Raw genomic sequence first — 23,661 nt, forward strand, 5'->3', positions numbered from 1 at the left:
GGATCATCTCTGTGTCACTGCTGGACAGCACAACAACAAAGCACCGATGATTTTTTTTTTTCATATAAGGTGTGGCCAAAGCCTGAAATGAAACTTAAATAACATAAAGGGCAGATAACCTGGTATAAGTAGCCTATGAACATGGAGGAGATAATGCAGTAAGAAAGTAGAGGCTATAAGTCTTCTGGCTATATCAGTGAGCCTTAAAGATGAGAGTTTATGTAGGAGTTCCTGGTGGGATAAAGTATCAAAGGCTTTTGATAAGTTTGTGAAGACAGTGGAGACTAGGCTTCTGGCATTGATATGGCTGTTAACAGTATTAACAAAATTCAGAAAAGCAATACTTGTACTGTGATAAGGATGAAAGCCATGTTGGGTTGAAGACAGAATCTGGTTATATATCAGATGTTGATAAGTTGCTAATGAATACAATTTTTATAGTTTTTATAGAGAACTCAAAGTGACAATTGGCCTATAGATCTTTATTTATTCCTCTTGCACAGGGGAATAATGAATGTTTTTTTTTTCCATAGTGAGGGGACTTTATTTTCAGATAGGGATCAATTTATCAGACTTAAAATTGTATATGCAATAGTCTCAGATGCTATTTTAAGATATTCACCCAGTTATTGTCTGGGCAGCTGTAGTAGGCTTTAATTTTTGGAGGTATTTTTGATGGTTTCTTAGGGAACTGGTTGGAAGGAGAAATGCTGAAGGAAGTTAACTGAGGAAGGACCTCAGGAGCTTGATTAGTCACATGGCTGATTAATGAGTGTACTGTCTGTATACAATTGACCTAGTTGGCTATAGTATCCTTTTGTTTCTGTGTGTTTAGTGTTGGCTGTGGCATGTCCTGGATTTAACAGTTTATTGACTGAGGCCCAGAACAGCTTTGGATTATTAGTGTGTATGTTTTGATTGGGTGAATAGTAGGCTTTCTTATCTTTGGTGATAAGTTGTTTTGCTAGGTTCCTTAGTTGTCTATCTGTTAGTAGACTAGGAGCTGTTTATTTTCTGTCCAGACCATTGATACTTTGTCTGTTTCATGAGTTGTTTTGTTGCTGAGGATAGCCATGGGGCATGTTTCTTCTCCCTTTGGGGAGGGTTAGGGAATGGGTGTCACAGGTGGAAGGTGCACATGGGAAGAAACATTGTATCTGATGAAGTATGATAGACAGAAGTACTCATTAATTTGAATAAACCAGACAACTTAAAACTCAAAGAAGGATTGCTTGATTTTGAGAATGTTTACATTCTACTCTGGTTAGCTGTCTGTCTGGAAAATATCTACAGGAATACAACAGTGGATTTCTTCAAACAAAGAGGCTTTTTCTTTTGTTTTTCCTTTTAAGCGTTTTGCTTGGAGGATGCAAACTAAGAGTTTTGTTGGAAATGTGAGGGTAATTGACATGGGTAGGATGTTAAGTGTGCAAGCGGAAGAAGAGATACTACTATGAGACAGTGTAGGAGAAACAAGTTTCTGAATTGCAAGGAATAGAGGGTTTTAGTATGATGATGTAGTTAAGATAGGAAGTAGTGAAGGTTAATTTGAGGAAAGTAGAACTGAAATGTAAATAATAGATGGGTACTGCTGGGAAGGGGTCTGAGTAGGAATGGATATACTGCAAAGTAGTATGAGAGGGAGAAAGACTGCTGGGAATGATGATATATGTTAGATAAAAGTTTGGAAATAAATAGAAACAAGGCTGTTGGTATGATAGTAGTAAAGTTGTTTGGGGAGGGTTAGGGAAGGGGTGTCACAGGTAAAAGGTGCATGTGGTAGAGTAAGAGGGGGTGCATGGGTGAGAACTGGAAGTATCAAAGCTTTCTATGACATTTAGGTAAAAGTAAAAAAAAGTATTATTTTCATGTAAAATGTTAAGATATTTGCCATTTTTCTTTCCCCCGGGACAGCATTGCACTGCAGAAAGAGAGACAAGTGGTCTAATACTGTTTTAATTCCTGTCTGCAATAAAGGCAGTGGAAAACAGTTTTACAACATTGTTTTTTTTTTATATAGCAGCTGCTGACCTACTGACATTAATAGAACTAATTGCTTGTACAAGACTGTGGGCAATACCTGAGAAGAAGAACTATGTGTTTCCCCTCTTTCTGTGTCTGTCCTATGTAATACAGTTGGAGACAAAATCCTCCACCAAACTATGTAAGATATTATGCTTAAAAGATGGTTGGGTTTTGGATTCCTATGATTCCAAGGTAAGGAAATGGAAGTTTCATGAAGTACAAGTAAGTTTCTAGTACCTAAACAAAACTAGAACCATCTTGTATGGAGAAAAGCAACCTAAGGATTGAGTTACACTGTAGGAGAGGGTGGACTTTTCCTTTAAGAAACAGGAAATAAAAGAACTAAGAGGATGTCATTTCCTTATATTCCCTGTCATTATTAAATAACAGGAAACAGCTCCTGAGCAAGGTTTAATCTGGCTGGCATACCATAAGTACTTGTTCTTCTCTGCTATGCTCTACCGTTATACAACACGGTGATTCATAAACGCTTTTAATTCTTTAAGCATAGCAATAGAGCTGGGATCATTACCGTATTATGGCAATGAGGGGATCTGGTGCTGTGGCGAGAGCTCAGGAATGTCACTATGTGTGGAACAGGACAGGTGCGGATGCGGTAGCAGGTTTACCTGTACCACAGAGAACTGCAAATGCAGTTGTTTATTTATTTGTTTTACTAAAGCACTAATGCTCTAGGTGATTTGGTCACACTGACTAATGCTGATGTGACATCCCAACCCTATGTAATAAATGGGAAAAGGGGAAATGACAGTGAAGAAAATGTTGCTCCTCAGCTCTATATGGTGTGCAAAAGATCAGCAGAAAAAGGGGAATCGGTATACAAAGAAATGGTACCCCAATTATAGTCTTGCAGCTCTCTAGTCTCATAACATCCTTAGGTTGGACCAGCTCATATGCATTTGATACATTGTCTCTGAATCATATATGATCTTTTGGGTGGGTAACTGTGCCAAGTCAAGAGGCATCTTTTACTCAATTTGCATATTTCTGGTGTTTCTACCTGGTTTATATAGTTATATTATGTAATATAAAAAAGGACTGTCTGACAGTAGGAGACGTTTGGTTTATATATATATATATATATATATGTATGTGTGTGTGTGTGTGAGTGGAGGAGAGAGTGGCAATCATCAAATCAATGAAACTCTGATGTCGCTAACACTGACGCGCTTCTGTGTATGCTCTGATATAAAACAGTATGCCCACATTCCCTGCTAATTATTTACTCCAACTCAAAGATCGCACAATCCACGAGGAAAAGGCATATCCCCCACCCCCAGGGATTGCACAGTCTTGCACAACTGTCAACCATCTATTTTGTCAGCCAAAGTATATCAGCAAAACAGAGGATTATTTAAACTTAGTCAACTCCAGGTAATACATATATATATATATATATATATATATATATATATATATATATATATATATATATATATATATATATATATATATATATATATATATAGATATATATCTCTGGGTCTACTATGTAATCTCGAAATACTGAAATCCCGAAATTCAGTATTTCAAAATTACTTAGCCGAAAACCCAAGCACAACTCACAACTCCGAAAACACACAATCGAAATTCAAAATGCCGAAACTGCTCTACACATACACACACACAAAACTCCCCCCACTATCAAATAAATGCATCTACACTATAGATAAGCAGTGGGGCAAGCACCCCTGCACCCCCCATACCCTCCCTACTTATATATTCTAACTCTGAGATCGCACAAACAGAAACACAAACGAAACTCACACACACACATCACAGTCACAGCACACACTTACATACACTAAAGCCCCTAACCAACACATTTACATACACAAATGTACCTAAATTCAACTGATATATCCAAACACCAGCAGAAGCGGAAATTCACCATCTCTGTGCTTCAGGATTTTGAATTCCGTGCTTCTGCCAATTTTCGGAACTTTGAGTTTTCAGCTGTGAAATTTCGAAATACTGAATTTCGGGATTTCAGTATTTCGAAATTACAGTGGACCCATAGATATATATATATATATATATATATATATATATATATATATATATATATACATATATAGATATATATATATATATATATATGTTTACATATGTGTGTGTGTGTGTGTATATATATATATATATATATATATATATATATATATATATATATATACACACACACACACACACACACACACACACACACACACACACACACACACACACATGCATACTCTGTCTATATAAACAGAAAAAAAGATCAAAATGCAGGAGACAAGTGAATCTCAGATATTGCTCTTCTGCTTTAAACTTTTTTTTTGCAGGAGCAGGCATGCCTACCACACCCCCAATCTTAATTCTGAGATTGCCATATCTCAAAGAAAAGGGCTTATTCAAAGAAATGTCCATCCTGGACTTGGTATATGTAAGTCTGTTTTTACAGCCATTTTGTCTAAGCATTTTTTCAGTTTATTAGTAAATTAAGGCCTTATTTGGCCTTCCGCTTTACCATGCACCTAGCAGTGCAGTATCCAGTGACTTCCTGTGCCTTAATGCTTACTTTTGTATTTGAGCTTCAGAGCAAAAATACTAATTAATAAATTAGTTTTCAACATTGACTCTGCCAATCATGAGCGGACAGATGATCCGCTGTAGCGACCCCTAACCGGGACAAAGCCAAAAGAAGAAGAAGTTTTCAACATTGACACATTTCTTGTTTTATACACTTCATTGTAGTTATTTTTTAAGATCATTGTACAAAATAATCTCCCAAGTGAGTGTGGCAAGCCAGTACAGTTCTCTTATCTTAACAGTGAATATCATGAACCACTTAGACTTAACTGTCAGGGTCCTTGTAAATCAGAACCCCTCAATGGTCTGAACATAGGTGATATGCTCCTTGTATTCTCTATATTACACTACAAGTGGTTAGCAGTCCATACAGTAAGCATTTATCAAGCTCAGTGGAGTCAGTACAGTATGACAGAAGAATGGATATGACTGGGCACAGTGCTGTTTTAGTTTACTTAATTCATTGTATTGCAATGCATATTCTATTACCACATTGTTTCATTGGTAAAGAGGAACTTCCAGCTCATGATACTAACTCTTTCTCCCCAATCTCTTCTCTATTGTAGTTGGTCCTTGGGAATCCTGATGTATGAAATGGTTACTTTAGGTAAGATTTTTTTTTCTTAGTTCTTTCAAAGAATTATAGCCAGTAGTATAAAATAATAAAGATGCTCCTAGATTTGGGTTTCCCAAATAATGAGACTGACTGTCCTGGGAAGACCTCAACCTGTCCTTAGGATGGTTGTGTAAGGTCTGCATAAAGTTTAAATATTTTCAGCAGAAGCATAATGAAAAGTGCAAGAATTTTTTTTACATTTACTTATTCTTTGCTGACTGGGTAGATCCCACTGAACAGCTTGCTTTTTAAGGTAGCTTTATGCATGTAATTTCCAAAGAGTGACAAAGAATGACATAATGAGACAAAACACATTGAATATCCTTGTTTCGTTCCATATCTGCATGAATTGCATTAGGTCACCTCAACCTTGATCAAATTACCTTTTAGTGGACATGAGTAAAGCATATCACAGACTTCTGAGGAGAAGGAGAAGAAACTCTAGAAGTTATGTTGATTGTCCACTGCTGGAAGAACAATTTGTTTCATAACTGGCTGCAGTTCTCAGTGTAATGCCAGCTTTTTAGATAAGAAACTTACACTAACAAGGAAATTACCAAACCATCTTTTCAGACTGGTTTACAAGCTGTGCAGCCACAATATCGCAGTAGGAAATGTGTTTTATCATGACATCAGAGAAAGGCATGGCGATCTCCAACTGTCTCAAAACTGCTCCTGTATTGTAACTAGGAATGAGGAGCACTATTTAATGGATGGATGTTAGGACCCCTCATGACTCAGACCGTATCGCAGATAGATAATCATCATCCCTGATGACTTTAAGGCCAACAATGCTCTGCAATCAGATATGTATCCTGTAGATGGAATTAGAGTCCTACCTGCTTTTTGTTAAACTGTGGTAAATTCACCACCGTCCTACACCATGGCAGAGATTGTGATGTCTCTGGTATACAAGGGTTTTTGTCTATGCTTCCTAATGTAACAGTGATTACACCTATTTTGAAAATCTATTCACTGAGAGGCCTAACCCAGACATCACCTTTTGTGGAAGGTTAATAAGAAATAGAGGTCTCACAGTTAGATGTATTTTACTAACCATGGCATTTCCGAGACTCTTCTTCCAAGATTCAGAAAGAGGTACAGCATGGTGCTGCCTGTCATGTGGTTGAGGAAAATTTTGCTTTGTGTTAGTAAGATATCTTATTCTCCTAGTTCTGACTACATCTGATACTATCACACACAGTGAACTGGTTGATACTTCAAGGACTTCTGTGGGCCTGTGGGATAAGTGATCATCATCTTCTTTTGGCTGTTCCCATTAGGGGTCGCCACAGTGGATCATCGGTTTCCATTTCTTCCTGTCCTCTGCATCTTGCTCTGTCACACCAACCACCTGCATGTCCTCTCTCACCACATCCACAAACCTTATCTTAGGCCTTCCTCTTTTCCTGTTACCTGGCAGTTCCATCTTTAGCATCTTTTTCCCAATATACCCAGCATCCCTCCTCAGCACATGTCCAAACCAACGTAATCTTGCCTCTCTAGCTTTGTCTCCAAACCTTCCAACCTGGGCTGACCCTCTAATAAACTTATTCCTAATCCTGTCCACCCTCGTCACACCCAATGCAAATCTTAATATCTTTAACTCTGCCACATCCAGCTCAAATTCCTGCCTTTTTGTCAATACATTTTAAGAGAAAAGGTAGCAGAAGATATGATGTGGCATCTTTTCCTCCTTACTCACTACTCTGCAGTGTGGGATATCCCAGGAATCAACCTTGTTACCTATTTGTTTTGTGATGTGAATGTTGTGACTTAGATAAATCTCTTAAGAGGTGTGAATGGGTTTTTCACCTTTACATAAGTGATGCATACATTTATCTCTTCCATATCCTCATTATAGATTACTAATACATGGAAATAAATTGATGTCTTAGTGGTTTCTAATGCTGGATGGGCAATCAGTGTGTCCTGAGAGAGAATCATGCAATGGCAGAGGTTTTTCTCATGCACCTGTATTTCTATTTGGACTTTGGATTTACTTTTACATCAGTGGATATAAGTCTGGGTATGATGTGTGTGGAGTTCTTGGATGGATAAAGTGTTTTGAGTCTATAAATGATTGCCATATGTCCCTATCAGATAACTTTGCTAATGGATGAAAATAATTCAGTGTATACCCCCACATCTGAGGTACAGTGACCTTGGAGTTTGTATGTATAGCTATAGAGTGTGGGGGTGCCTCCCATTTGTCAGGGGCAAAGGACTGAAGCTCCTCCTACAAAAATGCTTTTATGTTGTAGCATCAAATTAAACAATTTAGGTGATGGAATTACAGTTATTTTATTTTTTTTCAAGAGTCATTGGTTAGATTCATCTTTTTGTTAATAACCATTCTGCAAAAATAACATGAAAGATCCCACAACATTCACACACCAGGTCTGATGTGCACCATGATGTCACATGCCAAATACATAAATGAGCACATCTTGTGGGACCACCAGCTGACCACCTTTCCAATACTAAGTACCATCCTGTGAATCAACAAATAATTACAAGTTGATACTTATTTTAATAAACAATTAATATAAAAAATATATACTTCACTGACTTATATGGAAATCCTACTACTGAGGATGGCAGGCAAACACTTATTTGCAAGGGGATGGAAGGTATTCCTTACTTATTAAAATGGTCCACTCATAAATCAACTGATTCTTTATGAACACTGAATCACAGACATGTTGTCTAGCAGATCCCAAGTTGTGAAAGTTACTGGTACTCTTTTTGAACATAAAATTGTAACTAATGGGGTACTACTTGGATCAATGCTGGGCCCTTTCTTATTTACCATTCATTTTGCAGACATCCAAGCCAGTATCCTAGAGATGTGGTTGGCCAAGTTTGTTGACAGTTGCAAGCTGGGCACTATTATCAATTCATCCACTGATACTAAATAGCTCCAAAAAGGACTGGAATATGCACATACATGGTGTACCAAAAACAGTCTCAAACTAAATACAAAAAAGTGCTTAGCAATGTTTGGCAAGAGAGCTGTTCCTACTTTATATGTTATAAATGCTCCTCCTCTTAGGTTCATAGGGCCTTACTAAGATTACAGCCAAAGGAGACCATCAAGAAGTTCAACACCATCACTCAGTACTGATGGGAAGCTAACAGTGCCTCCCATTAAACAGACTTTCTCCAGTCCTCTGCTACTGTGCTCTTCCTTTGGCCAGGCCAAGATAATCAATTTGCATAGAATTTCCACTGTCCACATCCCCTTTAGATTTTTCAAAGAAGCTTTCTAGGTTCAGCAGACAGGATGTGCCCTTTACAAATCCAAACTAACTAGGATCCGTTAAGTTGCCTGTGTCTGGATAAATGAGTTCTGCTAATGTATATCCCAAGGCTTTGCATATAAGACTAGTGAGGCTGGTGGCTGTATAATTACCTGGGTCTGCAGAGAAGTCACAATGGCTGTTCTCCAGGCATCAGAAACAAACCCTGTAGGAAGGCTGAGGTTGAACAATTTCAGTAAAGTGTTAGATAATGCATACTTGGCACTAATGAGAATGTAACCTGAGATGTTGTTTGGTCCCATGGAAGTATAACTTTTAGCCTTTGACAGGGATTCTAAGACTTGTTCCAAGGTGGTTACAGGGGAAACCAAATTCTCAGGGATAGTGGGAGCAACAATATGGGTATTAGGGATAAAGTTAACATTAAATCTGTCTACTAATATATTAGCTACACATTGTGGATGATCTCAGTGCGGTGTTGGACATTATTCCTTAATTGTCTGATAGAACTGAAGAAAGATTTGTAGTTTCCTTTGGAATCTGTTGAAACCTTAACTTCATACTCTACTTAACATTTTCAAATACTATTTTTAAGTTCCTTGCTGACATGTTTCAGTGTAATCTTGAGGTAGGAAGATGGGAACTTTTTAAAACTTTTCATGATTTCCTTTCTTTTGTTGCACAGTTTAATAGTACAGAAGTTCAACCAGAAAGGTTTATTCCTGAATTTACAATTATATTTAGTATGGATGAGTGCTGGTTTTCTACTCAAATGTTAGGCTGCTACTAAAAGTTAGAGATGAATACAACAGCTCTCTCAGTTGGGTCCATTTGCAAGGGAATGCTGGAATTTTGCACAGGTCTTTTACTAGCTGAAGCAGGTTTACCTTGGGGAACACTCCCTGAAGATGGTCCATTTTGGTTGTGGAATGGTACCACTTGAACTGGCAGAGAAGATGACTGATTTGTGGCCAGACTTAACCAAGGAGGAGGAGATGCAGGGTGGGGTGCAGGCAGGGGGGGGGGCTAGGTTGATAAGGACCGGTTTAAAGATATTAGAGTCTCTAATGTGTAGTTTTACAATTTGCTCCAGTGCACTGGTATTTAAGAAATGCTCAACATAACTATTTTCAGAGGTATAAATATGCCAATTGATGCTTGGGTAATTAAAGTCCCCTAGTAAAAAAGGTATTTGGTTTGATATTTCATGCCTCAATGGTGATAAGGTAATTTCTGTGATGTCTGGGCAACATTGATGAGGATCTGTAGCTAGCAATGACGTAATAGTTGGATTTGTTAAAGGTGATGTGGTTCTCCACAAGTTCCAAGTTAGCATTGTGGGTAATATGATGTGAAGTAATTGTGTTTCTAACAAATATAGGTATCCACTGAAGTTTCCTGTGAGTTTGAAAACATGACAGGTGCTGAACCCTGGTATAGAGGGAGTGCAGTCATTGGAATGAAAACATGTCTCAGTAACTATACAAATATGAATGCGTTTAAGTTGCAAGATGGCCTCGAGTTCTGGCATCTTTCTAGTTAGACTCTTAACACTGAATAGTTCCACTTTAATGTTGTCCAAACTTGAGTTTGAATTTTTTATTTAGGAATGTCCACAGGGGGGCTCTGCCAAAAAAGGCACTGTGGGGGTAACAAAGTCCTTAATCAGTATGCAGAAGGTCTGGTATGACAGGTGTAAGCTATCCAATAAGAAACAGGAAGTCTAATATACCATATCATACCAGGCTGACATATACTGCATCCTCTATAATGCAATCAGATTAGCGATTGATGAGGTGAGAGTGGACTACTGAGCCATGTTTCCAGAAGGATGAAAACTGGGGCTTGTTTAGTACTCAGGGGTTGGAAGGAAACTACCATATAAGACCTTTAAGATTTATGGAAGAGGTACCTAGGGAGATACTTTGAAGTTAGGTTAAACAGTAGCTGATCTAGCAGTACTTAATGAAAAGACAGAATTTGGTTTGTCAGCATTAATAAATAGTGGTGATTCACCTGTAGGCCACTACCTGGCTGCTAATGTTGGTCTCACTACAGCTTCACACAGCTAGGAATCAATCTTCCTTTACTTCTCTCACAAGAAGCAAAACACTAGCATTAATCTCAAGATGAGAAGTGGGCCGTTGGCTCTTTTGCTAATCAGCTGTCTTGTCCTAGATGTTGTAGGGGTCTACAGGCTTGTTGTAGTCTTTCTACTGGTAGATACCCTGGATAGCAAACAGACTAATCAGGAAAGTCCCCCACACACACACACATACACATAATGCACAGTGAGAGAAATCCAGGAATCAATGACCCTCTGCTCCTTCTCTTGCCAGGAGTAAAACAGTAGCACTAACCCCAAGATGACTCCTAGTAAATGTATGTGTGCTTCTTCTCCTCACTAGATGCAAAAAGAAGCATTAAACCCAAGATGGTTATTGAAAAGCATAACATAGGCTCTCCACTGATTGGTAGACTTGTCCCAGATGTTGCAGATTTAAAAAATGGGTTGGTTAATGGTTTAAGAATTGCAGTACATGCTACACAGTTAGGAAGATATAAAATAGGGTAACTCAGTCTTTAGCAGTCTAAGGAGGGAGAGGAGACACTAATTTTAACAGTAAGACCAATTTGATGGGGGTAGACACAGTATTCAGGCACTATGGAATATAGTGGGAGGAAAATATATTTAAATAGTGTGAGGGGAGTGACTTGACAAAATGGTAATGTTGTGCATACAACAGCCAATGAAAGAGGAGAGGGAAGGAATTATGTGCTCAAATTAATATAAGGTGCAGATAACTAGAGACAGATGAGTTTCAGAATGAAACAGTAGGGTGGGAAGATGGGGAAATCTAACTTCTGTGACTCAAGTTTTGGTTCCTTTCCTAGTTTAAATATGGAAAACAATACAATTAAAACACTGTAATGAAAAATACTGCAATATACAAAATACAAAAAAGCAATACAGGGAAAAATAAACATACCTTTCCCCTCACAGCAGTCTACGACTTACTTTATGGAATGTCATTTGAAGGTGGGGTTTGAGTTATCACTGCTGAGAACAATACCAAGTTACAGCTCTCCTTTCCTCAGGAACTTCTTGTCTGCCCTAGTCACATTAAAAGATGCTCTAGATGCTATCCTTAGCTGCATGAAGGATAGCTGCCTTAAGCTCAGTGCAGGTAAAACAGAACTTATGATCATTCGTGCAACTTAAAATCTTCCACTGCTCTTGGCCTTTCTCTTTTTACTAACTATGGATAGTGTTGGTGGTGCAACAGGAAGCACACTAATTTTTGGTGCACAAGGCTGTAGGTTCTATTCCCACATCAGATAGAGCAATTGCCAACAGTGCAGCGTAAGGGAGGTGCTATACTTCTGAATGTGCCATCCTTCTGATGAGGCATTAAACTGAGGTCTCATATGCCTGTGTTGGTTGTAGCTCAGATGCATGTAAAAGATCCCAAGGCACAAATCGAAAAGAATAAGGGAAGTTGCAGATGCCCTGGCCAAATTTCCCCTAGTGGTATAAATACTACCTTGGGTCTCCCCTGAAAAGAGGCTACTAGCCTAGTAGGGCTAACATGGTCAACAAAGGATATATAAACTTAAATAAATAAATGTTTAACTAGGTCAGAATTGTGTCTTAAATAAGAAGTCCAAATATGTTTTTTGTATGATCAGTTGACACTAAGTGGCTGAATGTCAACTTTCACTAAAGCTTCTTTTTATCACCCTAAGAACACCTTTTACTCGGAGCTGCATAATGGGGATATGGGTCAACTTCCATTGGTGTAGATGTAGTAGCATGTTTTTAAAGGGGGTTGACTTCTGTCTTACACCACTACTGCACAACTTGATTAGTAGCTTTAAAATGTGACTATAAGATCCTGTCTCCACCTCTCCTGGCTGCTAGTGATTACAGAATTCTGTCTAGAGCAGTCAAGGAAAAATTCCTTCTGTCTTGTGCCGCCTATCTTGGAATTTACCACTTTCCCTGTTAAGGTTGAACTGTCAGTGAAACAGTTTAAGAGATGCCTTAAAACTTTTTTATCTCATAAATATTTTCCAACAAACAAAGATGGTAGTGAACCGAAAAAAACTAAAACCCAAAAACAGGTTCACTTGGAGAGACCAAAAAAGGGTCAGAAACCATAAAATAATCCACTTTATTCATGCCAGATCAACTGATACATTTTCGACACAGATAAACTGATTAACGCCAGAAAAACTGATACGTTTTTGACACAGAAAAAAACGTCTTCTTCAGAAAATACCAGCTGCCACTATCTAAACACACTATATATAACCTATCTAATAAATTAATTAATTAATTATCCAATTAATTTTTTTTTTTTTTTGAAAAAAGTCTGTTGAATACACAAAATTGAAAAAATGCCCATTTCAAATAACATAACTATAAAAATGTAAACAATAATATACATGATGAACAAAATATTGCTTAATATTATCTAATAGTAATATTATTCGAACCATAAAATAATAAAAAATGTTTAAAAGATTGTTATTAAAAAATACACCAAATCATTACTTGAAATCCCTCTAACATTGATGTACTACTGCCACCGTGTGGATTTTTTTACAAATTACATCAAAGTTTTGCTGCTCTGAGCTTAAGTACAGAAGTGATAGACAAGAAGTCATTTAAACCAGGGGGTTTTGTAGATTCCAAAACAATCTGCCAAAACAACTCCATGTATTCCAATCTGGCTTCCCACATACCACCCCTTATATCCTTAGAAACAATTTCTAATACAAAAAAAGAATAAGTAGCTTGTGGACAATCAGTGATGTGGCGATGCAAAGCATTGTTACCGTTATGTTTTTTAATTTCGTAGAAATGTTCATACATACGACATTTCAATTTTCTTTCAGTTTTCCCAATGTAAAAGGATGTGCATTGATTACAAGTAACAATATAAACAACCCCTTGGGTGTTGCAGTTGGAATAACTTTTACTGAAAATTTGCCGATCTCTTGCTGGAATATTGTTTTTATTGACTATGTGAGAATATTGTGAACAAGCGCCACATTTGAAAGTACCCTTGTTCCGTGACCCCCTGTCTTTGCCACAAGGTCCACCAAACTCAAATAGTTGCTTAAAATTCAAGTCCTTATGGTAAATAAATTTCAAAGGTTGATTACCCATTAAACCCAAATCTGAAATTTCAACAAATCTTTTCCATTCTCTAGTGATAACTTCCGTAATAAACCTAGAATCATCTGTATAATCTAAAATGTATGCTTGTTCCCAATTGTTGGTCTTGTTGTTCACCACCTCATTGTCCATGGGCCCTTCAATAACCTTCCCTAAAATGGGGGCAAATCTGCCTTTTCTCCTTTCAAGGACCACCTCAAGAACTTCCTGCATTAAATCTAGTGGGTAACCCCTCTCCCCAAACATGTCCATGACTTTTTTACACTCAACAAGAAATTCTTCATCATTTGAGGTCATTCTACTCACCCTAACAAGCTGTCCCTTAACCAGGTTCTTTTTCTGGTAAAAAGGGTGACCACTTTTAAAGTGTAAGTAAGCATTATAAAAGGTTTCTCTGCGATGTATTTTGGATGAAAACCCTTGACCTACTTTACTTAAAGAAACATCCAGATATGTTAATGTCTGTGAATTGAAAGTATAAGTAAAATCCAAGAAGTTTGTAGAACTCTTTATATAGTCCAAAAATTCAAAACATATTTTTTGGGAATCAATCCAAAAAATACAAATGTCGTCAAGAAACCTTTTATACAAACACCAACAACTGGAAAAAAGACTGTGTAAAACAAACAATTCCTCCCACCTTGTTAAAACAATGTTTGCATATGTGGGGGCACATTTGGCCCCCATAGCAACTCCTTTTGTTTGTTTAAAAAATTCCCCCTGAAAGTACATGAAATTGTTTCTTAGAATGGTCTCTATAAACAAAAGACAGTTCCTAAAGTCATTTTGGGAAAATAAAGTACTTTCTCTCATACTGTCTTCTAACCATTAAAGTCCTATGTCATGGGGAATAGAGCCAAACAAATCCACAACATCCAAGGTTATAAATAAAATGTTAGGGGAAAATAAATGGGATTGAACTGACCTAAGAAAATCCCATGAGTCTTTGAGCACTGCTTCACCCCTATAAGAAAGTTGCTTAAGTTTGTCATCTACAAATTTAGCCAATGATGTAGTGACTGATCCCTCAGAAGAAACAATAACTCGTAAAGGGGGGTCTGTTGAATCCTTATGCACTTTTGGTATACCAAACACTGAGGGGACTTTAGGATGTAGGTTAATCAAAAAATTATACAGATCCCTAGTGATAGAGCCTTCTAGTAATAAATCATTGAGCAACAAACTGATTTTGGAATTTGCTGTATTAACTTCATTGATCGAAGCTCTTGAATATTTGGTAGTATCATAAAGCATATCTTTCATCTTGGATTCATATAATATAGTGTCCATAAGGACCGTTCCACCCCCTTTATCTGGTTGCATAATTCTGATGTGACTATTGTTCTTAAGTTCGTTTAATAATTTTCTCTCTTCATAAGGTAAATTGGGGAAAATTTTCTGATTTCCCTCTCTAACACATTCTCCAAATTTCTCAATTGTGGATGTAAAGGGGGGTTAATTGTACTTTTTTTCTTTAGGGAAATTGTACTGGAAGGTTCATTGTGGATGTCATGAAATAATAAAGTCAAATTATTTTTCCTTAAAAATAACTTTAAATCTAATATGGACCTTGGTATACTAGCTTTCCTTCCCGGAATGAACTTGAATCCTTTGGAAAACAGTTTAAAATTTTCCAAATTAACTGACAAGCTACTAAAATTAAATATTTTGTAATTATTAAATTCAAAAATATTCCCTTGTTGAACTATTTCAGAATTTGTATCAAAAAAATTGGCCATTTGTTCATAGGTTCATAGGTTCATAGATTAGTACTAGGCTTACTCCCCTTGCGATCCATTTTAAGCCTAGTCAATTATCCTTTGTGAGATTCAAACCCTGCACCTTGTGTTTGTAATAGTTCGGTCTGCGGTTGTAAAAATTGTGATAGACTGGATTCTTTTTGCGAATCCTGTCGGATCGTCGCAACGGGGGTGGATAATCTAAAGGGAACCTTTCCTCATTTTCATAAAAAACCTCATGTCTATCATGTTCAAGCTCATTTTCAAGAAAATCGGTCCGTTGATTGTTTGTGTTGAGGGAAACTTCTTTAGACCAAGAATTAAATGGTCTGGGTTTTGGATAGGCCGTACCCGCCTTGTAATCTCTAAAATCCACACGGTGGCAGTAGTACATCAATGTTAGAGGGATTTCAAGTAATGATTTGGTGTATTTTTTAATAACAATCTTTTAAACATTTTTATTATTTTATGGTTCGAATAATATTACTATTAAATAATATTAAGCAATATTTTGTTCATCATGTATATTATTGTTTACATTTTTATAGTTATGGTATTTGAAATGGGCATTTTTTTCAATTTTGTGTATTCAACAGACTTTTTTCAAAAAAAATTTTAATTGGATAATTAATTAATTAATTTATTAGATAGGTTATATATAGTGTGTTTAGATAGTGGCAGCTGGTATTTTCTGAAGAAGACGGTTTTTCTATGTCGAAAACGTATCAGTTTATCTGGCGTTAATCAGTTTATCTGTGTCGAAAATGTATCAGTTGATCTGGCGTGAATAAAGTGGATTATTTTACGGTTTCTGACCCTTATTTGGTCTCTCCAAGTGAACCTGTTTTTGGGTTTTAGTTTTTTTTCGGTTCGCTACCATCTTTGTTTGTTGGTTACAGTTTTTGTTCAAGATGGCAGAGGCTCCAGGGGGGGAAACCGATCACCAACTACGTAATTACGACGAGAAAGGTGAATTGAGGAAAGTTACTGGCCAACTTTCCCAGTTGGTTGAACTACTGACACCAGCCTGCCAATCCATTGTGTTTCTTGCTTCCGGCTCCAACACAGGCTCTCAGCAATTGCATAGGTCCTGGAACAAGGTTACAACGGGTCCGCAACAAACAACAACTGGTTCTGGAAGCTCTAACAGACTCAAGCTACATTCGAATGAGGATTTTACAGATTTTCCTCGTCTCTTACTTGCTACCACTTCGGTTTCTCGTGAGAGGGACCAAGGACAACAGGTCAACAAGAATGGCCCTGGTTCTCATTCTAATCAAGGTGACTTTTCCTCATTTTCCCAAGCTTTTGACTTTCAAGCCTTTGTGGACAAAAATTATTCTTTTAACGGAGTTTCTTCAGGTTCTAGACAGAGTGACTATGTTGTTAAAACTTATAAGGAGAACCTGGATGATTTATATTTTTATCTAGAAAAATACAAACGCTTGGGTTGTGATTGTACATTCCTTAGGGAATGTTTAGACAAAAAAGTTGTCCCTAAGGGGCTTAGAATCAGTAAATTTCCCAATAAAGTAGTTGAGGGCTTCATGCAGAACTATTAAAAATATTTGATAATTACGGCTTGGAAGTGGTTAGAGCAATACTTAGGGAGAACGAGAGAGTTAGGGTTGTCACTCTTGAACAAATTGAACGTATTAATACTAGTATTATTAACGATCTTCTTTTTTCTGTTGAAACAGAAAAAAAATTGTATTTTGACATTTTTTCAGAAATTGAGACAAGATGTATTGCCAACATGAAAAGAAAGCAAGCCAAATTGGCAAGAGATCTTAGAGATTACAAGGCGGGTACAGCCTATCCAAAACCCAGACCATTTAATTCTTGGTCTAAAGAAGTTTCCCTCAACACAAACAATCAACGGACCGATTTACTTGAAAATGAGCTCAAACATGATAGACATGAGGTTTTCTATGAAAATGAGGAAAGGTTCCCTTTAGATTATCCACCCCCGTTGCAACGATCCGACAGGATTCGCAAAAAGAATCCGGTCTATCACAATTTTTACAACCGTAGACCGAACTACAAATGACCAATTTTTTTGATACAAATTCTGAAATAGTTCAACAAGGGAATATTTTTGAATTTAATAATTACAAAATATTTAATTTTAGTAGCTTGTCAGTTAATTTGGAAAATTTTAAACTGTTTTCCAAAGGATTCAAGTTCATTCCGGTAAGGAAAGCTAGTATACCAAGGTCCATATTAGATTTAAAGTTATTTTTAAGGAAAAAGAATTTGGCTTTATTATTTCATGACATCCACAATGAACCTTCCAGTACAATTTCCCTAAAGAAAAAAAGTACAATTAACCCCCCTTTACATCCACAATTGAGAAATTTGGAGAATGTGTTAGAGAGGGAAATCAGAGATACGGTAGTCCAACATAGAATTTTCCCCAATTTACCTTATGAAGAGAGAAAATTATTAAACGAACTTAAGAATAATAGTCACATCAGAATTATGCAACCAGATAAAGGGGGTGGAACGGTCCTTATGGACACTATATTATATGAATCCAAGATGAAAGATATGCTTTATGATACTACCAAATATTCAAGAGCTTCGATCAATGAAGTTAATATAGCAAATTCCAAAATCAGTTTGTTGCTCAATGATTTATTACTAGAAGGCTCTATTACTAGGGATCTGTATAATTTTTTGATTAACCTACATCCTAAAGTCCCCTCAGTGTTTGGTATACCAAAAGTGCATAAGGATTCAACGGACCCCCCTTTACGAGTTATTGTTTCTTCTGAGGGATCAGTCACTACATCATTGGCTAAATTTGTAGATGACAAACTTAAGCAACTTTCTTATAGGGGTGAAGCAGTGCTCAAAGACTCATGGGATTTTCTTAGGTCAGTTCAATCCCATTTATTTTCCCCTAACATTTTATTTATAACCTTGGATGTTGTGGATTTGTTTGGCTCTATTCCCCATGACATAGGACTTCAATGGTTAGAAGACAGTATGAGAGAAAGTACTTTATTTTCCCAAAATGACTTTAGGAACTGTCTTTTGTTTATGGAGACCATTCTAAAAAACAATTTCATGTACTTTCAGGGGGAATTTTTTAAGCAAACAAAAGGAGTTGCTATGGGGGCCAAATGTGCCCCCACATATGCAAACATTGTTTTAACAAGGTGGGAGGAATTGTTTGTTTTACACAGTCCTTTTTCCAGTTGTTGGTGTTTGTATAAAAGGTTTCTTGACGACATTTGTATTTTTTGGATTGATTCCCAAGAAAATTTTTTTGAATTTTTGGACTATATAAAGAGTTCTACAAACTTCTTGGATTTTACTTATACTTTCAATTCACAGACATTAACATATCTGGATGTTTCTTTAAGTAAAGTAGGTCAAGGGTTTTCATCCAAAATACATCGCAAAGAAACCTTTTCTAATGCTTACTTACACTTTAAAAGTGGTCACCCTTTTTACCAGAAAAAGAACCTGGTTAAGGGACAGCTTGTTAGGGTGAGTAGAATGACCTCAAATGATGAATAATTTCTTGTTGAGTGTAAAAAAGTCATGGACATGTTTGGGGAGAGGGGTTACCCACTAGATTTAATGCAGGAAGTTTTTGAGGTGGTCCTTGAAGGGAGAAAAGGCAGATTTGCCCCCATTTTAGGGAAGGTTATTGAAGGGCCCATGGACAATGAGGTGGTGAACAACAAGACCAACAATTGGGAACAAGCATACATTTTAGATTATACAGGTGATTCTAGGGTTATTAAGGAAGTTATCACTAGAGAATGGAAAAGATTTGTTGAAATTTCAGATTTGGGTTTAATGGGTAATCAACCTTTGAAATTTATTTACCATAAGGACTTGAATTTTAAGCAACTATTTGAGTTTGGTGGACCTTGTGGCAAAGACGGGGGGGTCACGGAACAAGGGTACTTTCAAATGTGGCGCTTGTTCACAATGTTCTCACATAGTCAATAAAAACAATCTATATATTCCAGCAAGAGATAGGCAAATTTTCAGTAAAAGTTATTCCAACTGCAACACCCAAGGGGTTGTTTATATTGTTACTTGTAATCAATGCACATCCTTTTACGTTGGGAAAACTGAAAGAAAATTGAAATGTCGTATGTATGAACATTTTTACGAAATTAAAAAACAAAACGGTAACAATGCTTTGTATCGCCACATCACTGATTGTCCACAAGCTACTTATTCTTTTTTTGTATTAGAAATTGGTTCTAAGGCTATAAGGGGTGGTATGTGGGAAGCCAGATTGGAATACAGGGAGTTGTTTTGGCAGATTGTTTTGGAATCTACAAAACCCCCTGGTTTAAATGACTTCTTGTCTATCACTTCTGTACTTAAGCTCAGAGCAGCAAAACTTTGATGTAATTTGTAAAAAAAATCCACACGGTGGCAGTAAGTACATCAATGTTAGAGGGATTTCAAGTAATGATTTGGTGTATTTTTTAATAACAATCTTTTAAACATTTTTTATTATTTTATGGTTTGAATAATATTACTATTAGATAATATTAAGCAATATTTTGTTCATCATGTATATTATTGTTTACATTTTTATAGTTATGTTATTTGAAATGGGCATTTTTTCAATTTTGTGTATTCAACAGACTTTTTTCAAAAAAAAAAAAAAATTTAATTGGATAATTAATTAATTAATTTATTAGATAGGTTATATATAGTGTGTTTAGATAGTGGCAGCTGGTATTTTCTGAAGAAGACGGTTTTTCTGTGTCGAAAACGTATCAGTTTATCTGGCGTTAATCAGTTTATCTGTGTCGAAAACGTATCAGTTGATCTGGCGTGAATAAAGTGGATTATTTTACGGTTTCTGACCCTTATTTGGTCTCTCCAAGTGAACCTGTTTTTGGGTCATAAATATTTTCCATTGGACTCATTTTTAACATGCAATTTCAATACTACTTTTAATGTCACACATATTCTTAGATTTTATTGTCTTTACCTTCTTCTGGTATCACATTTTTGAAAGTCTAGCAGCTATACAAATGTGTTATGGTTAATAATTATTCAAACATGCCTAGGTTTAAGCTTTTTAATAAATTTGATTTAATTTTTGAACATTAAAATTCTGGTACCTTGTACTGGCAAGTGGTACAAAAATTAGCAAGATGCTGGATGTGATTTTGTAATTGTGCCTCCAATGTAGGGGCAGCAGAAATGGATACACTGATAAGGTAACCTTTTTTATTTTCATTCTTAGGAGCTCCACCGTATCCTGACATTCCTCCAAGACAAATTCTTCAGTTCCTTCAGAGAGGACACAGAATAAAGCGACCACCAACCTGTGGAACCACACTGTAAGGGATATTCTTAATATTTTGGTGTAGACATCTCGTCTACCACACCCCTTACCTAACTTCAGTATGCAGACTTACTCATATCATATCTTACCACTTAAAAATATACACGCAGACATATGTAGACAGAAAATGTATATATATATATATATATATATATATATATATATATATATATATATATATATATATATATCACACTAATTTATTTTAATTATTTATTTAAATGTCTTTGTACTGGGTAGAGGACTATTTTCACCACAAAAAGAACCTAATGATATAATCAGAAAAAACCACTGTAAGGTAATATATTTCTTATTTTTTTGGTGTACATCCTCTACACACCACACCCCTTACCTAACTTCAGTATGCAGACTTACTCATATCATATCTTACCACTTAAAAATATACACGCAGACATATATATCACACTAATTTATTTTAATTATTTATTTAAATGTCTTTGTACTGGGTAGAGGACTATTTTCACCACAAAAAGAACCTAATGATATAATCAGAAAAAATACAGTTATGTACACTTACCATAAATGTAGATTTTTGAGTGTATTCAATGTGGCAGTCAAAACTGATGGGATTTCCTGCTGTGGAAGCCCTTGGCAGGGTCAAGTACCAGATAATTTTCTTCTCCTCCTTGAGGCCTGCTGAGGCCCTGACTGAAGTCAAGAAGACTGGGGAAAAAAAGGGAGTCAGCCAGCACCATAACCTCAGTGCTTTCTTGTCCTCATCACATAGGAGCCCCTCTAATAGGTTCCTAAGGCCAGAGACCTAAGCTCAGAAACTCCAGAGTATGTATAGTGGAGGAGGAGGGAGCAATCTGGAAGTAAGAGAGAAGAATATCCACCCCAATCCTATGGTGCAAGAGGGGAAGGAGGGAGGGAAAGAATACTGCAAAAATGAATACACTCAAACATCTACATTTGTGGTAAGTTAAAACACTCAAACATCTACATTTGTGGTAAGTTAAAACACTCAAACATCTACATTTATGGTAAGTTAAATCACTCAAACATCTATGGTAAGTGTACACAACTTTAATATGTTTTTAGTGTTTCATTGCTGCAGTCATAATTTCATGGGATGACTTCCAAAGCTGAAAGGAAGGTGGGTGGAAAATTTATGGAGTAGAAAGGATGCTTTGCAGGATGGCAGTAGCAAACTCCTCTCTGGACTTGAAGAAGCCTGAAAGGTAATAATGTTTGGTGAAGGTACGCACAAAGAACCAAGTAGTGGCTTCCAAAATGTGCATAGTGGATCCCCTTTAAGAAAGGCTGTAGATGTAGCAATAGTCTTAGTGGAATGTGGCCTCACAGGATCTGGAGGCTTCATTCCATGTTGGCTGTAGCAGAATAAGATGCACTGGGAGATCCATTTGGAGAAGGTTTATTTAAAAACTGGTCTCCCCTTAGTGCTACAGAAAGAGGCCACAAAAAGCTGGTCAGATTTCCTGACATTCTTTGTTTTGTCCAAGTAGTAACACAGTTGCCTGTGCACATCCAAGGTATGGAGGATTCTTTCTCCCTTGTTTTGAGGTTAGGAAAGGAGGTAGGCAAGTGGATGGTCTGGTTTAAAGAGATCACTACAACCATTTTAGACATAAAAGAGGGGGTTGGTCCTTAGAGAGACTCAGGGAAGGGGGAAGGTGGAAGGTGATGAAAGATTCCACACACATAAGCACTTGAAGCTTTCAAACCCTTCTAGCTGAAGTAATGGCTAACAGGAAGGCTGTCTTCCAGGTCAGGAACTTGATGCCTGTGGAGGCAGCTGGTTCGAAATGTGGGAGGATTAACTTCTCAAAAATAATAACAATAAAAGATCCCACTGGGGAACTGGAGGGTTCCTGGGGGGGGTCTAATGTGGATAATGCCTCTCAGCAACTATTTCATGAGAGGATGAGAAAAGAGAGGGAGTTGAACAGGTAGATAAGTTGAAAATACTGAAGCATGAATTTTAATAGAAGAATAAGAAAGCCCTTTGTCAAAATGTTCTGATAAGTATGAAGGCATCAGAAGCATCTGAGCTTGAAGAGTGCTCTGTCCCTTTTGTCTGACCATACAGTGAATCTCTTCCATTTAGCAGAGTAAGATTTTCTTGTGCTAGGTCTCCTGGCCTCTTTTAGAATGTCCAGGGCCCGTTTGTCAAGGGTTGACCTCCCCTCTCCAGATTGTCAAGGTATCATATAAGCTGTCAATATGGGAGTGTCCAAGTTGGGGTGTATGATGGTGCCTTTGTTCTCTGTTAATAAGTCCACTCATTGAGGCTACAGCCATGGTTCCCCTCTTGCTTAGACTAAGCATTAGAGGATACCAGTGCTGTTTTGATCAGTCTGGGCTATTAGAATGACCCTTGGCCCTTCTTCTCTTATGTTCCACAGTGCCTTGGGGAGCAAGGATATGGAGAAAGGCACAGAGACAGAGGCTTAGGCCTGTCCATGGGAAGGAGAAGGCATCTGATTCCAAACTGACCATGTTTTTTTCTATGAGTAAAGTTTTTCAATTAAGCATTTTCTTTTATGGCAAAAAGGTCTGCCTCTAGCACATCCCATTCTTTGGCTATGCTGAGAAAAACCTCCCAATGCAGATGCCACTTGTAAGGGTCTGACAGGCTCCTGCTTAGGTGATTTACCATTTGATTGGCTTCTCCTGTTAGGTACTATGCCATGAGGTGCAGACATAGTGAGCTTTCCATTTCCCAGAGGTCCATGGCTAGGTAACAAAGAGGTAAGAGTGAGTTCCCCCTCCACTTGTGTTGTACCACATAACCACGGTGTTGTCTATCTTCACTAGGAGTACTCTTGGTTTCCATTGGTCTTTGAAGGCAATCAGACCTGTTTGGACTGCCATCAGTTCTTTTAGGTTGATGTGTTTGTACTTGAACTGAGAGTTCCATCTGC

At 37.1% G+C, this 23,661-nt stretch overlaps 1 protein-coding gene across 5 annotated transcripts in view; it reads left to right on the plus strand.

Moving 5' to 3' along the window:
- Positions 1-23,661, plus strand: part of STYK1 (serine/threonine/tyrosine kinase 1) — a 486,977-nt gene that overhangs the window by 396,696 nt on the left and 66,620 nt on the right. For all 5 annotated transcript variants that reach the window (XM_044079884.1, XM_044079883.1, XM_044079881.1 and 2 more), the window contains 2 exons: positions 5,184-5,224; positions 20,654-20,750. In XM_044079884.1, coding sequence (XP_043935819.1) covers positions 5,184-5,224; positions 20,654-20,750 — 138 coding nt within the window. The remainder of the gene's footprint in view (positions 1-5,183; positions 5,225-20,653; positions 20,751-23,661) is intronic.

Source organism: Protopterus annectens, chromosome 8.part0 (genome assembly GCF_019279795.1).
Source record: "Protopterus annectens isolate FY-2018-M chromosome 8.part0, PAN1.0, whole genome shotgun sequence".
In the NCBI taxonomy this organism is placed as follows: Eukaryota; Metazoa; Chordata; order Ceratodontiformes; family Protopteridae; genus Protopterus; species Protopterus annectens.